The sequence below is a fragment of the Podarcis cretensis genome (genome assembly GCF_951804945.1).
Source record: "Podarcis cretensis genome assembly, chromosome: 18".
Lineage (NCBI taxonomy): Eukaryota > Metazoa > Chordata > Lepidosauria > Squamata > Lacertidae > Podarcis > Podarcis cretensis.
Window position 1 is genome coordinate 8,079,553 of NC_137188.1, and position 24,332 is coordinate 8,103,884.

Genomic DNA, 24,332 nt, shown 5'->3' on the forward strand with positions numbered 1-24,332 from the left:
TTTCGAACTGCTAGGTTGGCAGGCGCTGGGACCGAGCAGCGGGAGCGCACCCTGCCGCAGGGATTCGAACCGCCGACCTTTCGATCGGCAAGTCCTAGGCGCTGAGGCTTTAACCCACAGCGCCACCTGCGTCCCTGTTACTAGCATTGGTAGAACCGTGCAAAAATCGCAAGGCACAGGCAAGCTGACCAGGAAGCAAGAAGGAGCAGGACCAGTGGGGTCTGAGTCTTGCCAAGGAGCTCCCTGATGGAGAGGACGCCTTTGCTCATCCTGGATGCAGGATCACGACCCTATTGCAGGGATAAGAGGATTCAGTGCCTCCAAACCCAGGACGGAGAATTTGGGAAGTTTCCCCCTACCCGCAAGGTGGCTTGCACCAAGTTTATTTTTCTTCCGTTTCAGGCCTGGCAAGTGCCGATGTCCTAGTAGCCATCAATGGCAGAGCAGGGTAAAGACAGGTCACCCATGGCAATGTCGTCTCTTCACACTCGGGGAAAGAGGAGCAAGCGGAACAGTCTTGCCCCCAGGATATTGGCAGAGCGGAGGCAGCCCTGCCTTGAACACCTTTTCCAGAACACAACATCGCAGCCTGCCAAAATCTAATGTGTCTCTTGGAGCGGCTTCTCAGTTGCACAAGTCTCTGCAATCTCCCTGATCGAAAGTTTCCTTCCTCTGTTGGCTCGGGGCTTTCAAAGAGTTCGCTCTAAGCTTAAGCAAGTGGGAGAGAAACCGAACCCAATCACGGCAAGAGAGGGCAGCTGCCCACCAGCCCATTGAGGTCAGTGTTGTCGGCACCAACTGGCAACAGCATCCCAGCATCTCAGGCAGAAGACAATGGCAAACCTTCCCGGTGATGTCAAGTTCTTGTCTTCTGCTGTGTCGTGTACAAACACCCTGTTGATCGCAGCTAAGAAACTCAACAGATTGAGGTTGAATCCTGACAAGACAGAAGTGCTGTTTTGGGAGGACAGGGGGCGGGCAGGTGTGGAGGACTCCCTGGTCCTGAATGGGGTAACTCTGCCCCTGAAGGACCAGGTGTGCAGCCTGGGAGTCATCTTGGACTCACAGCTGTCCATGGAGGTGCAGGTCAATTCTGTGTCCAGGGCGGCTGTCTTCCAGCTCCAGCTGGTATGCCAGCTGAGACCCTGCCTGCAGACTGTCTGGCCAGAGTGGTGCATGCTCTGGTTATCTTCCGCTTCAGCTGGCTGGATCTGATGGTTTTGTGGGATGTGAAACACAAGAGCAGTCAAGTACATTTCTAGAGTGAACATGTTTACACATGGGGAGGAATGTTTGTCCAGCCAGCAGGTAAACTTCCTGTTGCCTTCTGGGCTGGGACAGACTTCCTCTGCATGGGACTAGAGGTGGGCGTGGCCTCACCTGTGCAGGTAACGACAAAAGCACAGGGCAGGGCAGCCATCTCTCTCTCTTTGACTTCATGCATCGAAGAAGCAACATCTGCTTAGCCAAAGATGCTCTCTTGGCTTGAGGACAGAAAGACTGTCTCCTTATGAGATACTTTCCAGGTATATGTTACTTTTCTAAGATAAGTCTGCCTTCTGGGATCTGATTGTGAACAGAATGTGAGTACAGTGGTACCTTGGGTTACATACGCTTCAGGTTACAGATGCTTCAGGTTACAGACTCCGCTAACCCAGAAATAGTACTTCGGGTTAAGAACTTTGCTTCAGGATGAGAACAGAAATCGTGCTCCGGCGGCAGCAGGAGGCCCCATTAGCTAAAGTGGTGCTTCAGGTTAAGAACAGTTTCAGGTTAAGAAAGGACCTCCGGAACGAATTAAGTACTTAACCTGAGGTACCACTGTAAACTGTAAACTGTTTTTATACTTTTATAGAAGACTGTGTCAAGTTCTTATCTTTTATGAGTGAATAAGGGGGAAATACCAGAACACTTATTATAGAGGCTTTAGCGAGCCTGAGCAAATGTTTAAAAAGGGGAACGTTACTCTGCTAAATTGTGAACTTGTTAACACAAGTTGGAAAGGCTATAACCAAACAATATATCCTCTCCTGCATCCCTGAACATTCCCACAGCTTTCTGGAGCCCAGCAACGGCACCTGAAGACCACAGGCTCCTCATGAGGGCTTCCCAGTGCCGAGATATTTTCCACACGTCCTTCCACAGTGGGGACATTGGTTTCTGGGCAGGAGTTGATCCCGGTGAGTGTTTGCCAAGCGTGCTTTCCTCTTAGCACGTTTCTCCCTTGCGTCCTGAGTTTGAGTGTCTTCAAAGCACATGACACCTTTGGTCAAGGCTGTTCTTCAACTGGGGCACTCACAGTTGTCGGTGTTTATATTACATTTTTTAAGATTTGCCTTGAGACAGTCTTTAAACCTCTTGTTGACCACCAGCATCACGCTTTCCATTTTTAAGTTCAGAATAGAGGAGTTGCTTTGGAAGACGGCAATCAGGCATCCGAACAACATGACCGGTCCAATAAAGTTGATGTTGAAGAATCATCGCTTCAACACTGGTGATCTTTGCTTCTTCCAGTACACTGGCATTAGTTCACCTGTCTTCCCAAGTGATGTGCCCTGCCAGAACCACAGCCACCTTCACGGCGGGAGTGCTCTCCTGGGAACATGATGGGTTTTGTAATGCAGATCAGCTGTAGCAGCGGTGACCTCATGGAAGACTGCCGGGTGATAATTAAAACGATTCCCTCCGTCACTTTATAAAAGTGGCTGGGGCAGCCACGCCCCATCGCCTTTGCGGTGTAGCCTTAATGACACAAGCATACCCATGTTTCTCCTGAAGCTGTCAGCAAGGTTTCGCGAAACACCCCAAGCCAGCTTGGAAGGAAAATCTGTTTGCAAATTTTATTCCGGCTCCCACGTCCCTCTCTGCCACCTTTTAGGGGATTCATTGAGTGTTGTTTCAGTGGTTGTTGAAAAATGGACACATGCACACACCGCTCTCACGCATGGCAAAAACTGCGAGCAGTTGCCGAGTTTGTTTGGCTCCTCTACAAATCGTGTCTCTCTTTTGCCTTTTTTTTTACTTTGGAAGATGCTGACAATATTTTCGGAAAATTGATGCTTTTGAATTATGGTGCTGGAGGAGACTCTTGAGAGTCCCATGGACTGCAAGAAGATCAAACCTCTCCATTCTGAAGGAAATCAGCCCTGAGTGCTCACTGGAAGGACAGATCCTGAAGCTGAGGCTCCAAGCCTTTGGCCAACTGATGAGAAGAGAAGACTCCCTGGAAAAGACCCTGATGTTGGGAAAGATGGAGGGCACAAGGAGAAGGGGACGACAGAGGACAAGATGGTGGGACAGTGTTCTCGAAGCTACCAGCATGAGTTTGATCAAACTGTGGGAGGCAGTGGAAGACAGGAGTGCCTGGCGTGCTCTGGTCCAGGGGGTCACAAAGAATCAGACACTACTAAACGACTAAACAACAAAAACAACACTTCAGAAGATGAATTGTGTATCTTTCCCCAGTGGAAAAGCAGCGCGTGTTTGTATGTGCACGCCAAACAGAATGGCAAAAATGCAGCATACACAAGAGGTGCATTTACTCAGAAGTAATCTCCACTGGGCTGGATGAATCCCAAGCCGGAATTAAGATTGCCGGAAGAAATATCAGCCACCTCAGATATGCAGATGACACAACCTTGATGGCAGAAAGTGAGGAGGAATTAAAGAACCTCTTAATGAGGGTGAAAGAGGAGAGCGCAAAATATGGTCTGAAGCTCAACATCAAAAAAACGAAGATCATGGCCACTGGGCCCATCACCTCCTGGCAAATACAAGGGGAAGAAATGGACACAGTGAGAGATTTTACTTTCTTGGGGTCCATGATCACTGCAGATGGTGACAGCAGCCATGAAATTAAAAGACGCCTGCTGCTTGGGAGACTTGCCGATCAGAAGGTCAGCGGTTCGAATCCCCGTGACGGGGTGAGCTCCCGTTGCTCGGTCCCTGCTCCTGCCAACCTAGCAGTTCGAAAGCACGTCAAAATGCAAGTAGATAAATAGGTACTGCTCCGGTGGGAAGGTAAATGGCGTTTCCATGTGCTGCTCTGGTTTGCCAGAAGCGGCTCAGTCATGCTGGCCACATGGCCGGCTGTACGCCGGCTCCCTCGGCTAATAAAGCGAGATGAGCGCCGCAACCCCAGAGTCGGCCACGACTGGACCGAATGGTCAGGGGTCCCTTTACCTTTTTACCTTTGTTCAAAAGTAACTCTCATTGTTTTTGCCAGGTCTTACTCCCAGGGAAACATGTAGAACAGAAGCAGGGCTTGACTCTAGGTGGATTCCTAGGTGCAGCCTCTTCTCCACGGTCTCAAACCCTCCACTTCTGCTTGCCGATCAGAAGGTCAGCGGTTCGAATCCCTGTGACAGGGTGAGCTCCCGTTGCTCTGTTCCAGCTCCTGCCAACCTAGCAGTTCGAAAGCACGCCAGCGCAAGTAGATAAATAGGTACCACTGCAGCAGGAAGGTAAACAGCGTTTCCGTGCACTCTGGTTTCCGTCATGGTGTCCCGTTGCGCCAGAAGCGGTTTAGTCCTGCTGGCCACACGACCCGTAAAGCTGTCTGTGGACAAACGCCGGCTCCGGCGGCCTGAAAGTGAGATGAGCGCCGCAACCCCATAGTCGCCTTTGACTAGACTTAGCTGCCAAGGGGATCTTAACCTTTTTACCTTTGTATAACTGTATGAAAGAGAATGTGGGGTTTCCACTCTGAGCACACCAGTTTTGCCTCAGACCCCTGACACCTTACCTCAGTGGCCCTCAGAAGAAAATGTCCCCCTTCCCTGGTGTTAAAACGGCAGCTGGTTCTGGCTGGAGAAATGCATCTTAAACCAATTTGCATGAGTCAAATTCCCTCCAACCCATAACTGACTCTGTGAGTTTGTCCAACCCCACAGGTCTGTGGCCTTACAAAATATTACTAGAAATGGAGGGTCAAGAAGATCAATTAAAAGTGATGTTGGGAAAGTAGACAACAGGGCAGATAGATAGTCACAGTTGGGGGAAATTATGGGAGAAACGTATGTTGAAAATGCAGTCTAAGAATACAAGAATATTATTATTCGGGTGGCGCTGTGGGTTAAACCACAGAGCCTAGGACTTGCCGATCAGAAGGCTGCAGTGAGCTCCCGTTGCTCGGTCCCAGCTCCTGCCCTCCTAGCAGTTCGAAAGCACGTCAAAGTGCAAGTAGATAAATAGGTACCACTCCAGCGGGAAGGTAAACGGCGTTTCCATGCGCTGCTCTGGTTCTCCAGAAGCAGCTTAGTCCTGCTGGCCACATAACCCAGAAAAACTTTCTGTGGACAAACGCCAGCTCCCTCAGCCAATGAAGTGAGATGAGCGCCACAACCCCAGAGTCGTCCACGACTTGACCTAATGGTCAGGGGTCCCTTTACCTTTATTATAAATTAGTTTGGAGATGGTATTTAACACCAGTCAGATTAATTCAAATAAACAAGGAATATTCGGAGTATGTTGGAGGGGATGCCAGGAAAACAGGGAATTATGTTCACACGTGGTCGGGGTGTAAATATGTACATTTTTTCCCGGCAAAAGGTGTTTAAGGAGATAACAGAAATCACCGGGTTAAAGCTGACCGAAAGTCCAGAGATAGCATTATTATCAATTTACGATGGGGTGGAAGGTTAGCAGGCTAAGAAGGAGTCACTCACAAATTTATTGACAGCTGCACAAATTATGATAGCCAGGAAGTGGAAGGGGCAAGCAGAATATAAAATGGAAGAATGGTGTAAAGAGGTGTGGGATACAGCTATTAATGATAAATTAATATGTGTCGTTAAGGTAAGACGGGGAATATGCAGAAGAAATGATTCTGAGGAGATATGGAAGGTGTCTGTTGAATTTGTACTGTTAAAACTGAAAGGGGCCGTCAAACCATCGCAAGAGGTGTTGAAATTTTGGGAGGCTGGCTAGTTACAACGGAATGGTCTCGGGTCTGTGGGGTGCACATTTTTCTTCTGATTTATTTATGATTATTCCTTTGTCAAAAAAGAAAGAAGATAAAACTCAAGTCTGTGGCCACAACTGGGACCTTAACAGGAACGGATTCCATGCTCTTAATTGTGTGCCATTAGCTAATCTCCTGCACACCAGCTCCGTGGAGGCGGCCCGAGTTCTAGTCTTACGGAAGTCGGAGAAAATCTCTCTCTCTCTCTCCTGTTTATCCAGCCCAGGCATCATTTTATAAACCTCTCCCCAAAGTCATATTTCTCCTAACCCCCCTGGGATCTTCCATGTAGGGCAAACCATCGATCATGTTGGCTGCTCCATCCCCCTGTGCAATTTTCCACCTCCTTCACCCCTTCTTCCGCGAGCCAGACTCTCCGGACATCGCCTTCCAAGATGGCCATTGCCAATCTTAGCTCCCTCCCCCTCCCCGGCCCACCCAAAGCCCCTCTTCGTTGTTATTGCTGTGGAAGACCTGGCGGCACTTTCCTGTTTTAAGGAAATAAGATTTATGAGACTCCTAAGATGCTTAATAAAATATTTACAAAGCGTGGCTTTGGATGTGGGAGAGAGGGCCTGGCGCTCTACCCAAGCCCTTTCTGCTCCTGCCGCTGTCAGAAATCTGGGTGGCACAAGGCGCGGTAATATAAACGGAACATTTTTCCATTCCCCTAAACTCTATAAATCTTCAGGGCTGTCTAAAGGCACTTTGTTTTCTGGGCAGGGGGAGGACGGAGGAAGGAAGGAAGGAAGGAAGGAAGGAAGGAAGGAAGGGAGGGAGGGAGGGAGGGAGGGAGGGAGGAAGGAAGGAAGGAAAGACACCTTTGCAACTTTTCCAGGGGGTCCGCTTCCCTGGCCCCACGACATTCACGATTCATATTGGAAGCCAAGCGTCTAGCCCTTAAGGTCTGAAAATCTTGGTGGTTCTGTAGCTCCCTGTGTGATTTGAGCTGTTGCCAGTTCTGAATGCTGCAGTTTGACTGAACGAAGTTCCCCAAATTAGTTCAAAACCCACCCACTCTGAACTACACCTGAAAGTAATTCCCCGGACTGACCAAATTGAGTTTGTTTGGGGGCAGAAGTTCGAACCATTTCGACTTAATCCAGATCAATGGAAGTAAGAGTACCGCTCTATTCTGCCTTGGTCAGGCCACACCTGGAATACTCCGTCCAGTTCTGGGCTCCACAATTTTAGAAGGATGTTGACAAGCTGCGAGGTGTGCAGAGGAGGGCAAAAGAATTTATGTTTATATTTTTTTTCAAAATATAGTCCGGCCCGCCACATGGTCTGAGGGACCGTGGACCGGCCCACGGCTGAAAAAGGTTGCTGACCCCTGACCTAAGCAATTGGAAGGACAGACTCTTACCTTTGCACCAAGTGAATGGCGCCAGAGAAGGCTGATGGGCTTTCATTCCTCTTGCATCTCACCCTCTTTCGTTGGCGAGCTCCGATTCTGGCTCCCGTCCCATAAGCAGGAAAGGGGGGAAAGCGATGTGATGGAGGGAACGGATGAGTCAATTTCGGGAAAGGGTCCTTGAGCTTGCAGGGTGCAGCTAACATCACTTCCAGTGGCGCAGCAATGAAACTGCTGCCACATTGGCAGAGCTAAGCAGGGTCCAGTGTGGTTTCGAATTGGATGGGAGACCGCGTGTTGAGATTCCTGCATTACAGGGCGTTGGACTAGTTGACTTTTCCAAATATGATTCTATGCCCCTCGGGGTACTTTCCAAATCTGCACTTGTCTGCCCCTGGAATCTGGTGTTTCCATTGTCCAGTTTGGAACAGCAGGGAGAAAGGACGTTGTTTTTCCCCCCTTTACTAGGTTGGCATGCAAAAGGAAGCTTTGCAGATCTCGGGGCTGTGGGAATGTTCAGAGATGCAGGAGAGGATATATTGTTTGGTTATAGCCTTTCCAACTTGTGTTAACAAGTTCACAATTTAGCAGAGTAACATTCCGCTTTTTAAACTTGCAGCAGATGCGTTTGCTCAGGCTTGCTAAAGCCTTTATAATAACTATTCTGGTAAAGGTAAAGGGACCCCTGACCATTAGGTCCAGTCGTGGCCGACTCTGGGGTTGCGGCGCTCATCTTGCTTTACTGGCCAAGGGAGCCGGCGTATAGCTTCCGGGTCATGTGGCCAGCAGGACTAAGCCGCTTCTGGCGAAACAGAGCAGCACACGGAAACGCCGTTGACCTTCCCACCAGAGCTGTACCTATTCATCTACTTGCACTTTGACGTGCTTTCGAACTGCTAGGAGGGCAGGAGCAGGGACCGAGCAACGGGAGCTCACCCCATTGCGGGGATTCGAAGCACCGACCTTCTGATCGGCAAGTTCTAGGCTCTGTGGTTTAACCCACAGCACCACCTGCGTCCCTTAACTGTTCTGGTATTTTCCCCTTATTCCCTCATAAAAGATAAGACACAACACAGTCTTCTGTAAAAGTATAAAAAGAGTTTACAGTGGTGCCTCGCAAGACGAAAAGAATCCGTTCCGCGAGTCTCTTCGTCTTGCTGTTTTTTCGTCTTGCGAAGCAACCCTATTAGCGGCTTAGCGGCTATTAGCGGCAAAGCGGCTAAGCGGCTATTAGCGGCAAAGCGGCTTAGAAAAAGGGGGGGGGAGCGAAAAAAATCGCAAGACTCGCAAGACGTTTTCGTCTTGCGAAGCAAGCCCATAGAGAAATTCGTCTTGCGAAGCGCCTCGAAAAACGGAAAACCCTTTTGTCTAGCGGGTTTTTCATCTTGCGAGGCATTCGTCTTGCGGGGCACCACTGTACTCACATTCTGTTCACAATCAGATCCCAGAAGGCAGACTTATCTTAGAAAAGTAACATATACCTGGAAACTATCTCATACGGAGACAGTCTCTCTGTCCTCAAGCCAAGAGAGCATCTTTGGCTAAGCAGATGTTGCTTCTTCGATGCATGTAGTCAAAGAGAGAGAGATGGCTGCCCTGCCCTGTGCTTTTGTCGTTACCTGCACAGGTGAGGCCACGCCCACCTCTAGTCCCATGCAGAGGAAGTCTGTCCCAGCCCAGAAGGAAACAGGAAGTTTACCTGCTGGCTGGACAAACATTCCTCCCCATGTGTAAACATGTTCACTCTAGGAATGCTGTACTTGACTGCTCTTGTGTTTCACATCCCACAGGGGCTCCGTTCGTTGGATCTGCTCTGGTAGGCCAGCTCCATCGGGTGTCCTCTCCCCACAATTGTCACCTGGGGGCCATTCCCTCAGTGGGAAACACAGGAAGCAGCAGTGCTCTCACTCCACCAGCTTTGCTGGACACCCAGCTCCTGCCCCTGAATCTCTGGGTTGTGGGTTCGAGCCCCAGCTTGGGCAAAAACAACAACAATACTGTACTGCATTGGGTTGGACTAGGTGACCCAAACGGTCCTTTCCAACTCTACCATTCTACAGTTCTATAACTGTGCCACCTGGTCAACGGTTTAGAAATCGAGCTTTGATGTTCCTCATCCCTCCCTGTTCCTTTTTCCTTGCGTGTTGTGTGATGATGATGATGATTTTTTCCCCACCAAGATTGTAAGCCTGTGGGTAGAGACTGTCTTGTTTTGTATGGAAGAGACTCTGGGAGCCTTTTGGAGGGCAGGGGTACAAATGCTCTAAATAAATAAATAAATAAATAAATAAGTGTGTCAGAGGAATGGTGGGGATGAGAAACCCTCTCCTGAAGATTCCTTTTACTCTCTCACTCCAGGAACACTTAATATTTTGGATGGGGCAAATGATTGCTGCGTCGCCATTGAGGACAGGACTTTAGGGCAGCTATTAGCTGGTTGATCAGAGGCACACACTCCAAACAGACCAGGGCTCACTCCCCACAATTTTAAGTAAGTGAAGCAGTGCTCATTACCGGCTAAATTACCATATTTTTCACTCCATAAGAAGAGCTTTTTGGATTTGATATCCTGCCTTTCACTCCCCTTCAGGAGTCTCAAAGCGGCTAACATTCTCCTTTCCCTTCCTCCCCCACAACAAACACTCTGTGAGGTGAGTGGGGCTGAGAGACTTCAGAGAAGTGTGACTGGCCCAAGGTCACCCAGCAGCTGCATGCGGAGGAGCGGAGACGTGAACCCGGTTCCCCAGATTACGAGACTACCGCTCTTAACCATTACACCACACTGGCTTCTCGCAGGAGGAAAACAAGAAAACAAATATTCTGAACGAAACAGTGGGTGTATGATTTTTGTGGCTCATGCTGTGGCCACGGACATGTGATTTGACAGTGGGTTTGGGGGTAGCCCAATGCAAAATTCCCGAGGATCCATGTGGATCCGTGCTTTGTAACCACGTTTTGCACCATTGCGGCCCCACGCAACAGTGGGTGTGTGGGTTTTTTTGGTGCAGGCTGTAGCCATGGACATGCTATGTGATCTGATGGTGAATTTGGGGTGACCCAATGCAAAATTCCTGAGGATCCATGGGCTTTTACCTCCCCCCTCCCAGGCAGCCTTCTTTATCGCTAGCGTCCCTTATCTCCCTCCCGATCGCTTACCGATCAGCTGCTTCCTTTCAACACCCCCTTTCCCTCTTGTTTGCCTTAGTGACTTTTCCTTAGCTGGAGCAGTTTTTTGTTCCTCCTTTTCTTCTAATTTCTCTCCTCATTGCTTTAGTCTTCCTGTCTCCTCTCCTTGCAAGTTCACTGTCTTTACCTTCCCCCTCCCAAGCAGACTCCTTTATTGCTATCATCCCTTATCTTGCTTCCGATCGCTTGCTGATCAGCGGCTTTGTTTCAACACCCACTTCCCTCTTTCAAAAAAAAAAGTATGATCTGCTTTTTGCCCCTGGGCAATTCGGCTCCAGGGACCACGCATCCGCTCCATAAGACGCACAGACATTTCCCCTTTATTTTTAGGAAGAAAAAAGTCTTATGGAGCGAAAAATATGGTAAATCCTTAAAAAGGACCTCTGACCATTAGGTCCAGTCGCGGACGACTCTGGGGTTGCAGCGCTCATCTCACTTTATTGGCCGAGGGAGCCGGCGTACAGCTTCCGGGTCATGTGGCCAGCATGACTAAGCCACTTCTGGTGAACCAGAGCAGCGCACGGAAACGCCGTTTACCTTCCTGTCAGAGCAGTACCTATTTATCTACTTGCACTTTGACGTGCTTTTGAACTGCTAGGTTGGCAGGAGCAGGGACCAAGCGACAGGAGCTCACCCCGTCATGGGGATTCGAACCGCCAACCTTCTGATTGGCAAGTCCTAGGCTCTGTGGTTTAACCCACAGCGCCACCCGCGTCCCTTAGTCTTCACTGAATAATCCCTGCATGCCTGCATCTGCAGATGACTTTCCTCATGCCCTGCTTAAATGGCGTTCCCTCTGCTTTGTTATCAACGGCATGGAAATACCACTGATTGCATTTCATTCCTAAACTGCATAAGAAATTGCAAAGCAAGAGGAATAAATGCACTACTTGGCAGAAACCGAATCGCAGTGAGAGGGAAACAGCGCTGATTGCGGTGACGCCAGATCGGGAGGGAAATCACTGCATTCATCCATCCCTAGCTGCAACTCCTACATCTCAAAATAAAAAAAATTCCTTCCAGTAGCACCTTAGAGACTTAGAATTGATTTCATCGGAACTGAGAGAAGATAGCGGCTGCCAGCAGCGAAAAGACTTTTGGATTGATTTGGGTTGATACCAGCGTGTGATAAGATGCTGCAATGGACAGAGGGGTATCATACACATAAAATCCACACAGAAATGCATCATTTACTTCAACTCGCTTGTGGAAACAACTCAGAGGCCGTGAAAGAAGGAAAACAACAGGAAGATTTAAAGGAACTATTAGAAATGACTATCAAAGCAGTAGAGATATGAGCTGATCAGAGCCTCCCCGAACTTGAAGCATGGGAAGTCCCAATAAAAAATTAATAATTCAGCAGAATATTTGGATTAATTGATATGTATAAGTATAAGCTGGAATACTTAATGTGATTTGATTGGATTGTTAAAATGGAAAACTTAATAAAAATGTTTTTTTTTAAAAAAAGTTTGTTACTGGTATGAGCTTTCGTGTGCATGCACACTTCTTCAGATACCTGAAGAAGTGTGCATGCAAACGAAAACTCATACCAATAACAAACTTAGTTGGTCTCTAAGGTGCTACTGGAAGGAATTTTTTTTATTTTGTTTCGACTACAGCAGACCAACACGGCTACCTACCTATATCATACATCTCAACTGTGAGCTGAAAGGAGCATGACAGAGTTATGGTTAACTATGCCCTACTCAAAGTAAAGGGACCCCTGACCATTAGGTCCAGTCGTGGCCGACTCTCGGGTTGCAGTGCTCATCTCGCTTTATTGGCTGAGGGAGCCGGCGTACAGCTTTCAGGTCATGTGGCCAGCAGGACTAAGCCGCTTCTGGCGAACCAGAGCAGTGCACAGAAATGCCGTATACCTTCCCGCCGGAGGGGTACCTATTTATCTACTTGCACTTTGATGTGCTTTCGAACTGCTAGGTTGGCAGGAGCTGGGACCAAGCAACGGGAGCTCACCCCATTGCGGGGATTCGAACCGCCGACCTTCTGATTGGCAAGTCCTAGGCTCTGCGGTTTAACCCACAGACTCACTGAAATTAACGAACCTCAGTTCTTGTCTATGAACTTCAACGACTCTACCCTTATAGAATGCCACCCATGGTATCTTCGTCCTGATGCAAAATCAACACACCACACCAATTGCTTTGGTTCAGTTATTCCTCTCTTTTTTAATCATTTCCCCCCCATGCCAACATCACGTTCGGTTTTTAAGGCGTTTGCTTCTTCCTCCAAGATCTTGTCTGCTTTCCGCCGAGAAATAAATGGTAAAAGAAAAACATACCTGAAAGGCAATCAAAGGTTGACATCGTTTTGCCCAATAAATTAGGAGAGGGAGGGGAATAAGATGGAGATGCCCTCAGCGCAATAGGTAGGATATATTTTAGGGTACCTAAATAAATATCATAAGTTACTTTGAATAAATAGAGCTCAGCATAATATACAGTGGAATTGCATCAACTTCTCAAGCTGAATCGAAGGGCGGTGTTGACACCAGGTTTGGGAGGCCCTCAAAGGTCCCTAGGAACACAGATTGTTGGCTTATGCCAGGTCCTTCTAACTCAATATTGTCTACACGGGCCGGCAGAAGCTCTCCAGAGTTTTGTTTTTCCCAACACTAAGTGGAGACCACGTGCTCTACTACCACTGAGCTATAGTCCTTCCCCCAGCACATCTTGAGATGGCAGGGAAATAATACATTGCGACAGCAGCCCTTTCTTTCCATGTTAATACATTTCTTAATGAGCACCAGTAGTCATCGATCACTTTTGATGGCTGGTGGCAGCTAGCTATGACACAGCTGCAGGTCTGGGACTGAAAGGAAATGGTTCTGAAGTTGGAATGTTGCCCGCAGGGGTGCTAAGTTGAACAAAATATATAAAAGAGGGAACATAGGGTGCAGCAATAATATTGTATAAAAAAAAATACCACGGGAAATGGAATGGGAAGTTGATAGAACCAACAAAAATAAATTATTATGTATTGGAATTTTATGTGAAATTTGTGGGAATTTAATAAAACTTGAATGGAATTTAATAAAACTTGAATGGCAAGGCCCATCAGCTGGGGGGCTCAAATATTTTGTGGCAGCCAGCAAGGCATAATAATAATAATAATAATAATAATAATAATAATAATAGAAGATTTACATCTCGCCCATCTGGCTGGGTTTCCCCAGCCACTCTGGGCGGCTCCCAACAGAATATTAAAAACACGTTAAAACATCAAACATTAAAAGCTTCCCTAAACAGGGCTGCCTTCCGATATCTTCTAAATGTCAGGTAGTTGTTTATCTCTTTGACATCTGATGGGAGGGCGTTCCACAGGGTGGGTGCCACCACTGAAAGGCCCTCTTCCTGGTTCCCTGTAACCTCGCTTCTCGCAGAGAGGGAACCACCAGAAGGCCCTCGGAGCTGGACCTCAGGGTCCGGGCTGGATGATGGGGGTGGAGACGCTCCTTCAGGTATACTGGGTTGTTTAGTGCTTGAAAGATCAGCTCCAACACTTTGAATTCTGCTAGGAAACATACTGGGAGCCAATGTAGGTCTTTCAGGACCAGGGTTATATAGTCTCGGCGGCTGCTCCCAGTCACAAGTCTAGCTGCCGCATTCTGGATTACCTTCAAAGGCAATCCGGGTCACCTTCAAAGGCAGCCCCAAGTAGAGCGCATTGCAGTAGTCCAAGCGGGAGATAACTAGAGGAGTAATCCCCAACATAAGGGGATCCAGCAGGGAGAAGAATCTTTGATAGTGCTTTGATACCATCTCCAGAACCAGGTGGAGAAGGGATGGATGGGGGGGAAAGCTGGTGGGGGAGAGGCAAAACACACACCCCCCATCCCAAATAGTAAAGGTAAAGGGACCCCTGACCATTAGGTCCAGTCGTGACTGACTCTGGGGTTGCGGCGCTCATCTCGCTTTATTGGCCGATGGAGCTGGTGCACAGCTTCTGGGTCATGTGGCCAGCATGACTAAGCCGCTTCTGGCGAACCAGAGCAGCGCACGGAAACGCCGTTTACCTTCCCGCCGGAGTGGTACCTATTTATCTACTTGCACTTTGACGTGCTTTCGAACTGCTAGTTTGGCAGGAGCAGGGACCGAGCAATGGGAGCTCACCCCATCATTGCGGGGATCTGAACCGCCGACCTGATCGGCAAGTCCTAGGCTGTGCGGTTTAACCCACAGCGCCACCCGCGTCCCGTTCCCATCCCAAATATTTTCTCCAAATTGGCCCTTCTCAAGAACATTTTTCTGGAGATGTCGTCCCGTTCGTGGATGCAATCCTGGCCTGCGGTTTGGACCTCTCATTGCCCAACCGTGGAAGCGCTCTGTATGTTGATGTCATCTGGACGCTTCTGGGGCGGCCGAGCCAAAGAAAAGACAGGAACCTGGAAACAGGCCTTCACTACATTGCTACTCTCTCCCAAGCATCTGTATCGGGACTCTTGTTGAACGGAGGCCTTTCCTGGACGGCGATTAGCAAAACAAAACAGAATAGAACGTGGGTGGGGTGGGGTGGGGGGACAAAAAAGGAAAGATGGCAAGACTAAAAGGGAGCCTTTTCACGTACAGATGTTTTTTCTCCCCGCCTCGGATCTCACTTCTGCCGACCCTTTGGAAATTTTAGCAGGGCGGAAATGGTCCGTTTTCACGCAGAAGAGCGGTCCTGAGAAAGGAAGATCTTGTGAGAAAGGGGAATCTTTAAGGAAAAGCTGCTGTTGACGGGGAAATGTCCTCTTGGCAGGCTGAATGGAGAGATGGATGGGAGGAACTCAGGGAGAGGGAGAGAGAGAGGCCCCTGAGCTAAACTGGTGCAGAAAGGATGGAGAAGGAGAAGAAATGCCCTGGAAAACAGCTACAGGAAGGGTCAAAACACACAGGCAGAGCAATTGCAAAAGCGCCCAGGTTCAATGTATTACAGTATTTTAATAATTTTTTGGAAGCCACCCAGAGTGGCGGGGTATAAATAATAAATTATAATTATTATTCCAGTAGTGATGTATGAGAGCTGGACCATAAAGAAGGCTGATCGCCAAAGAATGGATGCTTTTGAATTCTGGTGCTGGAGGAGACTCTTGAGAGTCCCATGGACTGCAAGAAGATCAAACCTCTCCATTCTGAAGGAAATCAGCCCTGAATGCTCACTGGAAGGACAGATCCTGAAGCTGAGGCTCCAATACTTTGGCCACCTCATGAGAAGAGAAGACTTCCTGGAAAAGCCCCTGATGTTGGGAAAGATGGAGGGCACAAGGAGAAGGGGACGACAGAGGACGAGATGGTTGGATAGTGTTCTTGAAGCTACCAGCATGAGTTTGACCAAACTGCGGGAGGCAGTGGAAGACAGGAGTGCCTGGCGTGCTCTGGTCCAGGGGGTCATGAAGAGTCGGACACGACTAAACGACTAAACAACATTATTATTATTATTATTATTATTATTATTATTATTATTATTATTATTCAAGACCCAACAACCACGGACAGAATCTGAGCTAGGTGAACAGGTTATTTGGTTCGGTAGCTATGTCTTTGAGGGGGAAGACCGCAGCCCAGTGAGTCTGCATGCAGAAGGGTGGGGAGCAAAACCTGTCTGAAATCCTGCACAGCTGCTGCCTGTTGGTGTGTTTTGGTCCAAATGGTCTAGGTTTGCATCAGAATGCACCAGTGCTCAGGGATAAAGTCGCCCCTTGTGTTTGATGGCTCTTCAGCAGCTGACATCGTGCGGCCCCCTAGTTCCCCCACAACCCTCCATGCCTTCTTTTCAATGCACGCAGCATTTGCTCATGCGCTATTTTCACTTACATGTGCCTTTGCGTACGTACACATTGGCACATGCATTGCTTGTGTGCTGCAAAACCGTGAGAGGTGCAAATGTCAAATGTCTCCACCCCCATCGTTCTGCCCAGACGCTGAGGTCCAGCGCCGAGGGCCTTCTGGCGGTTCCCTCATTGCGAGAAGCAAAGCTACAGGGAACCAGGCAGAGGGCCTTCTCTGTAGTGGCGCCCGCCCTGTGGAACGCCCTTCCAGCAGATGTCAAAGAGATAAACAACTACCTGGCATTCAGAAGACATCTTAAGGCAGCCCTGTTCAGGGAAGTTTTTAATATGTGACATTTTAGTGTATTTTTGGTCTCTGTGGAAGCCGCCCAGAGTGGCTGGAGAACAAATAATAAATTATTATTATTATTATTATTATTATTATTATTATTATTATGTGCTTCGGTCCTCATGAAAGTGCAAGTTGGCTAAAGGGTGCCTTTAAAATGCAGACCTAATTGAATCTCTCTCCTGCCCCCCCCCCTAAACCCAGACTGAGGAAGTTTCCACCACCCGGTTGCCGCATCCACAGATGCCATGAGATTCGGCTGCAATTCACGGCCCTTATAGCTTTGAGCAGGTAAAGGTAAAGGGACCCCTGACCATTAGGTCCAGTCACGGACGACTCTGGGGTTGCGGCGCTCATCTCGCTTTACTGGCCGAGGGAGCCGGTGTACAGCTTCTGGGTCATGTGGACAGCATGACTAAGCCGCTTCTGGCGAACCAGAGCAGCGCACGGAAACGCCGTTGTCAGGGAACTGACATCAGAGCGAGAAGCGGAGGCAGGGCTCCAGAGCGATGCCGGAGAGGGGACCAGCAGGGGGGAAGGAATTCCGTGTAACACCAGTAGAGAAGAGAGGGAGATGGAAGAATTGGTGACAGAGCTCCAAGACCCTTCACCAGAAACTAGTGGAGAGAGCGCTGGCACGCCCCAGCCTTCCCCTTACTTGCGCAGACGAGTTCCGCACAGGGAACATAGGCGGAGACTTGGCGTCAAACAGCTTTTATGCTGGAAGAGGTTCAAGAAACGCCCACTGATGGATTCTGCAAGTGACTAACAGGTCACGGAGGGTGAGCTGTGAGCCTAAGCATGGTTGGGCAAGCAATCAAACTAAACCAAATGCAATTTACGCACAAGTAACCCCCTTACCGGGACGCAGGTGGCGCTGTGGGTTAAAGCCTCAGCGCCTAGGACTTGCCGATCGAAAGGTTGGCGGTCCGAATCCCTGCGGCGGGGTGCGCTCCCGCTGCTCGGTCCCAGCGCCTGCCAACCTAGCAGTTCGAAAGCATCTCCGGGTGCAAGTAGATAAATAGGGACCGCTTACCAGCGGGAAGGTAAACAGCGTTTCCGTGTGCGGCTCTGGCTCTGGCTCTGGCTCTGGCCAGAGCAGCGATGTCACGCTGGCCACGTGACCCGGAAGTGTCTCCGGACAGCGCTGGCCCTCGGCCTCTTGAGTGAGATGGGCGCACCAACCCCAGAGTCTGGCAAGACTGGCCCGTACGGGCAGGGGTACCTTTACCTTTACCTAACCCCCTTACAACCATTACAGCCGTTTACCTTCCCGCCGGAGTGGTACCTATTTATCTACTTGCACTTTTTGACGTGCTTTCGAACTGCTAGGTTGGCAGGAGCAGGGACCGAGCAACGGGAGCTCACCCTGTTGCGGGGATTCGAACCGCCGACCTTCTGATCGGCAAGTCCTAGGCTCTGCTTAACCCACAGCGCCACCCGCGTCCCTCATCCAGCGTCCCTAGCTTTGAGCAAGGACTCTCTTATTTCCAAACTGGTTTTCAGATAGCAGGCAGCGTTTCACAGCAATGTCACCGTTGTTTACTCTGGAAGGATATAAATGAGCTCTCGGACTTCTGCCTTGGCCAAGCCAACTTCATTTGTCTCCCGAAAGAGCATTTCTCCCCCCCCCCTTTCTTGGCCGCCTTCCCGGGCCAAGGAAATGCTAAACAGAAGGACTAACCGTAAAGTCCTGCCGTCCTTCGCAGGCGGGAGCAAGAACGTGGAATGCAAGCCAGCCCTACGGATCAGGGCAGCTGCCCGCTGTCCAGCCAGGGTAGACAACTAGGGCAAAACGCACGTCGTGAAGCAGAACAAAGGTTCCTATTTGTGATGAGAGGGGCACTTCCTTCCACACAAGCAACAATTCCTCACTGACCTGCAAATGAATCAGGCCTGAGTCTCTAAGACTGGTGCAACTGCCTCAATCCCTGCCTTGCTGGGATCAAAGGATGCATGGCTGCTGCTCTCTCACAAGAGACCAGAGCCCTGCGGGATTTTGACATCTTTCCTCAGGGCCTGCAAGACGGAGCTGTTCTGCCAGGCCTTTGGTCGGGGTTCAGTCTGATTCTTCTTTTTCCTAGCCCACTCACAGGTCCTTTATAAGACCAGTGGTAACATTTGGCCCTGGAGAATATTAACCACTCTCAATTTTACCCGTGGACTGCCATCTGTCCAGATTTTAATTTGCTCTGAACTAATTAACTAATTTTAAGATGTATTTTAATTAATTGATTGCCTGTTTTTATGTTCTTATGTTCTTTGTATACTGTGTTAGTTTTATGATGTTAGCCGCCCTGAACCTGGCAATGGCCAGGGAGGTAAAGGTAAAGGGACCCCTGACCATTAGGTTCAGTCGTGACCGACTCTGGGGTTGCGGCGCTCATCTCGCTTTACTGGCCGAGGGAGCCGGTGTGCAGCTTCCGGATCATGTGGCCAGCAGGGCTAAACCGCTTCTGGTGAACCAGAGCAGTGCACGGAAACACCATTTACCTTCCCGCAGGAGTGGTACCTATTTATCTACTTGCACTTTGACATGCTTTCAAACTGCTAGGTTGGCAGGAGCAGGGACTGAGCAACGGGAGCTCACCCCATTGCGGAGATTCGAACTGCCGACCTTCTGATCGGCAAGTCCTAGGCTCTCTGGTTTAACCCACAGCGCCACCCTCGTCCCTTTCGCCAGATGTATGGATGGGTGTGTATGTCCCGGTTTCTGGTAATTATTTTTCCCAATCTTAAGTTCGGTTCCATCACATTTCCGCATTAGTTTGCAATTTTTCTTGGGGGAAAGTTCTCATGAAAATTGATGAGCATTTTATTACGAATTTGACACTCCCCCCCCCCCCTCAATATATGTACCTCGTGCAATGGATTTTTGTACGTCATATGCATATGTATGCACATTTAACCCTAGGATATGTATATTCATTTGCAGTTTAATCGACTGGAGAACGGCATTGCAAAATTCAGAGAAGTGCAAATGTCAAAGGATGGCTGCTTTGGCTCCCATATTGTTTCGGGGACGTGTGAATCCAGTATCCCTGAAGGAGCGTCTCCACCCCCATCATTCAGCCCAGACACTGAGGTCCAGCTCCGAGGGCCTTCTGGCGGTTCCCTCCCTGCGAGAAGTGAGGTTACAGGGAACCAGGCAGAGGGCCTTCTCGGTGGTGGCGCCCACCCTCCCGTCAGATGTCAAGGAAATAAGCAACTACCTGACTTTTAGAAGACATCTGAAGGCAGCCCTGTTTAGGGAAGTTTTTAATGTTTGATGTTTTATCATGTTTTTAATATTCTGTTGGGAGCTGCCCAGAGTGGCTGGGGAAACCCAGCCAGACAGGTGGGGTATAAATATTAAGCTGTTGTTGTTGTTGATTTGCCATTAAATGGTAACTGAATCAAATTTATCTCCCTCCTCACCGGTCAGCAGCAAATGCCTCTTAAGGCTGAATATCTGGTTCCTTCTTCAGTAGAGAAGCCATCAACCTCGCTTTGAGAAGCACAGCGACACTGCAAATTAAAACTTGTTTTGACTGTCATTTCCATTATTTCACGGAATAAAGAGAGTTGCCTTAACACCAAGTCAGTTCATTGATTCATCTAGTGGATTATTGTGTACAGTAACCTTCTCCAGATGTTATAGGACTGCAATGCCCAGCATCCCAGACCCTTGGGCTAAGCTGGTGGAGACAGATGGGAGTTGTAGTTCTGTGATGTCCGGAGGCTGTTCTCCTCTGACTGGCTGTGGCTCTTGCAGTTCTCCCTGAGGCAAAGATGGAACCTGGAACCTGACACCTTTGGAAAGCAGGCCATTCCAGAGATTTGGACTCAGGACGTTCTGCTTCCAAAATTATGGCCCCTCACAAAGTCTGGAGACAGTTAGGAAGTGGCCTTGGCCAGAGCTTTAGGAGCTCACACATTGCCCTCGTCCAGGATTTCCCAAACTTGGGTCTCTTTCCAGCTGTTTTTGGACTACAGTTCCCATCATCCCTGACCTGCTAGCTAGGGATGATGGGAGTTGTAGTCCAAAAACAGCTGGAGACCCAAGTTTGGGAAACACTGGCCTGCTCCATTTCTCAGGAGTAGGCGATCTGAGGATTGTGTTCTAATAAAACAGCTAGCACATGAGCAGGGTCCGGTATGCTTTCAAACGGGGGGGGGGGGACTGCGTGTTGAGGTTGGACTAGATGACCCCGGGGTCCCTTCCAACTTGACCATTCTATGATTCTCTCAACACGAAACCATCAACAGTCCTCCACAGACAGGGGCGCCCTTCCCCAAACTACCTCGAGATGCCAGAGATCGAACTTTGGACCGCCTGCATGCAACGATGCCTCTTTCCCGTAAAATCCATTTAAGCACCTAGTCCTCATGGTTCTGAGCAGACTGAAACAGCAGCGCAGGTGCCTTAAAACTGAGTCAGGTCCACAGCGCTCCACGTTGGCCCAACCTGCTGGCAGAGGCTCTCCATGATTTCAGACATAACCGGGAGCGCCAGGAATCGAAACCTGCAAAACTCTGCCACCAAACTCCAACATCCCTCCAATGTTTAATGTGGAATATTTGAGCTCTTCGGTTTCAGAACCCCCCAGACGCCGCCGATTCCGTTAAGAATTTGATGCAATGCCTGGAAAGGAACGTCAGCCTTTTTGTACACATTTGTCAATACTTTAAACCTATGTCTACATGTATATACAAACATACATTTTACACAGCACTGTTATAACAGTGTGTGTACTTTAAGATGGCGGCAGGATGGCTCCCCTGCAAGTATGGGAGGATCGCTCCTCAATCTCTCAACCCTTCTTTGCCCGCAGGATTCATGGGCAGGAACGGCCCCTGGCACCCTGGCCCCATGTGGAACCATCCCCGTACAGATCTCCAGCTTGGGCAAAGCGGGCACTGCCCACAGGGCGGCTCCTCCAGAAGACCACCAGGCAAGAGATCTCTCTTGTTTCCGATCTGCTGCGAAGCTTGGAACGACGTTCCTCCAGCCGGCTGCGTCAAGAGTGCGCCGGTTCCTCCATCGCGGCAGCACGGCGGGCTGTTCCGGCGAGACCCTTGACAGGATTCCTTGCACTGCTGGAATCAAGCGCTTCCCTGGCTCCCCACCAGTTGAGGAGGCCCCCAACCAGACGCTGGCTTCCTTTGGCCTCCGTTGACGGCCCTGAGGTAGACTTAAAATCCAGTTGTCTCCTTGGCTGCTCCAAGCAGGGATGCCCTGGAGGTCTTCTCCTCGTGTCCTCTTCCACCTTTGGACAACCACCCACACGCCAGCAGCGTCTGGGCACTGCTGGGTGCTCAGCCAGGCCCTTCCTCCTCCAACCGTTGCTCCATCACACGCAGCCGCACTCTTTGGCCGACACCTCGTTCACCGTGTAGTAGCGGTTCCCCGCGTCCAAGAAGGAGACGTCGTCGTCGTACGACAGGGGGCGGCAGCACGGCCGGGCCCTCACCTTCTCCTTCTTGATCTTCCGCATGCTCCTCACGTTCTTGAGGGACAGGTCGTAGTTGCGCACGGCTGAGTCGCAGGTGCCGCTGCAGTAGCGGAAGAGGACCGTCTCGTCCGACTTGTAACCGAGGCCCAACTCGCTGACAGTCACCTCCAGCTCCTTGAGGGAGCAGGGCTTGTGGCGGGCCTTGGCGCGTTTCATCCGGTTGCCGGCTTTGGCAAAGAGCGGCAGTTCATGTCCCCCCGAATTCATGGACTGGCTGTACCTCTCAATCAGCGTGGAGATAAGGTGGCGGATTTCTCCCTCCGTGTAGCTCTCGAACAACGTGCTGTCTGGAATTTTTTTAAGAAACGACAGAATAATTATAATAATAATATATTTTTTTGTATATAATTTTTATTAATTTTCCAATAAAAACACAATTAAACATTAGGAATTAATCACACGTCTTTTTTCTTTTAGACTTCCATCAACATGTCTGATAATTTTCCGTAGTTATTACATATCTTCACATTTCTTCATTTATATTGCACTATGTATATCTTATCTTACCATGTTATTTAAACAATATTTCTACCAAACTTTCAGAGCCTAGGACTTGCCTATATTGCACAGAGCGTAGGACTTGCACTATATTATTTTCCGTTCAGCAGCCTAACAGTCCATGGACAGAATCTGTTTTTTAGCCTGTTGGTACGACTGATTATGGGACGCTGTGGGTTAAACCACAGAGCCTAGGACTTGCCGATCAGAAGGTCGGCGGTTCGAATCCCCGCGACGGGGTGAGCTCCCGTTGCTCGGTCTCTGCTCCTGCCAACCTAGCAGTTCAAAAGCACGTCAAAGTGCAAGTAATAAATAGGTACCACTCTGGCGGGAAGGTAAAGGGCGTTGCCGTGCGCTGCTCTGGTTCGCCAGAAGCGGCTTCGTCATGCTGGCCACATGACCCGGAAGCTGTACGCCGGCTCCCTCGGCCATAAAGCGAGATGAGCACCGCAACCCCAGAGTCGGTCACGACTGGACCTAATGGTCAGGGGTCCCTTTACCTTAATAATAATATAATAATAACATTTTATTCATATCCTGCCCTCCCCAGCCGAAGCCGGGCTGAGAGCAGCCAACAACAATAAAAGTAACACAGCATTCTAAAATCAATTAATTTTAAAATCAATTCAAAATCAGATTAATGGCAACCACTGGGCTAGAGTTCTGTGAGGATTACCGAAGGAGGGGGTCAGACTGTGCCTTGGCCAAAGGCCTGGTAGAACAGCTCTGTCTTGCAGGCCCTGCGGAAAGATGTCAAGTCCCACAGGGCCCTAGTCTCTTGGGACAGAGCGTTCCACCAGATCGGGGCCACAGCTGAAAAGGCCCTGGCTCTGGTTGAGGCCAGCCTAACCTCCCTGCGGCCCGGGACCTCCAAGATGTTTTTGTTTGAAGACCGTAAGGACTATACTGAAATGGCAAAACTGACCGGGCGACTCAGGAATCAAGAAGATAATGACTTTAAAAAAAGAATGGGAAGAATGTATAACTTATTTAGGAGACCATTGTTAAACAAATAAAAACGTGAGCTGAACTTTAAAACCAACAGGGGGTGGGATGGATAATTCAGAGAGATGAAAACTGTGGAGAATGCAATGATATGTAGTTTTAGAATAATTATTCCTTCCAGTAGCACCTTAGAGACCAACTAAGTTTCTTATTAAGGGACGCAGGTGGCGCTGTGGGTTAAAACCTCAGCGCCTAGGGCTTGCCGATCGAAAGGTCGGCGGTTCGAATCCCTGCGGCGGGGTGCGCTCCCGCTGCTCGGTCCCAGCGCCTGCCAACCTAGCAGTTCGAAAGCACCTCCGGGTGCAAGTAGATAAATAGGGACCGCTTACCAGCGGGAAGGTAAACGGCGTTTCCGTGTGCGGCTCTGGCTCTGGCTCTGGCCAGAGCAGCGATGTCACGCTGGCCACGTGACCCGGAAGTGTCTCCGGACAGCGCTGGCCCCTGGCCTCTTAAGTGAGATGGGCGCACAACCCCAGAGTCTGTCAAGACTGGCCCGTACGGGCAGGGGTACCTTTACCTTTTACCTAAGTTTCTTATTGGTATGAGCTTTCGTGTATCTGAAGAAGTGTGCATGCACATGAAAGCTCATACCAATAACAAACTTAGTTGGTCTCTAAGGTGCGGAAGACACAAGATTTACCCACCCAGGAAGAATGGCAGATGAAAGTGATGGACTATATGGAACTGGCGGAAATGACTGGCAGAATCTGAGA

General features: G+C 49.4%; 1 protein-coding gene and 1 long non-coding RNA gene across 4 annotated transcripts in view; one reads left to right on the forward strand and one right to left on the reverse strand.

Annotated features, from left to right (window-relative positions):
* NRTN (neurturin) overlaps positions 1–24,332 on the reverse strand; it is a 92,897-nt gene that overhangs the window by 9,257 nt on the left and 59,308 nt on the right. The window contains exons 3-4 of one of the 3 annotated variants that reach the window (XM_079960987.1): positions 20,662–22,403; positions 17,888–20,579 (exon numbers count right to left, since the gene is read on the reverse strand). In XM_079960987.1, coding sequence (XP_079817113.1) covers positions 21,955–22,403 — 449 coding nt within the window. In that variant the 3' untranslated portion in view covers positions 17,888–20,579; positions 20,662–21,954. Of the gene's footprint in view, positions 1–17,887; positions 22,404–24,332 lie in introns of those variants that run through there. The other 2 variants (XM_079960986.1, XM_079960988.1) reach the window with 2 other exon arrangements.
* On the forward strand, positions 1,438–19,692 carry LOC307207294. Its single transcript, XR_013834615.1, has 3 exons — positions 1,438–1,526; positions 2,055–2,180; positions 19,557–19,692. It is a non-coding gene; the product is annotated as an uncharacterized lncRNA (long non-coding RNA).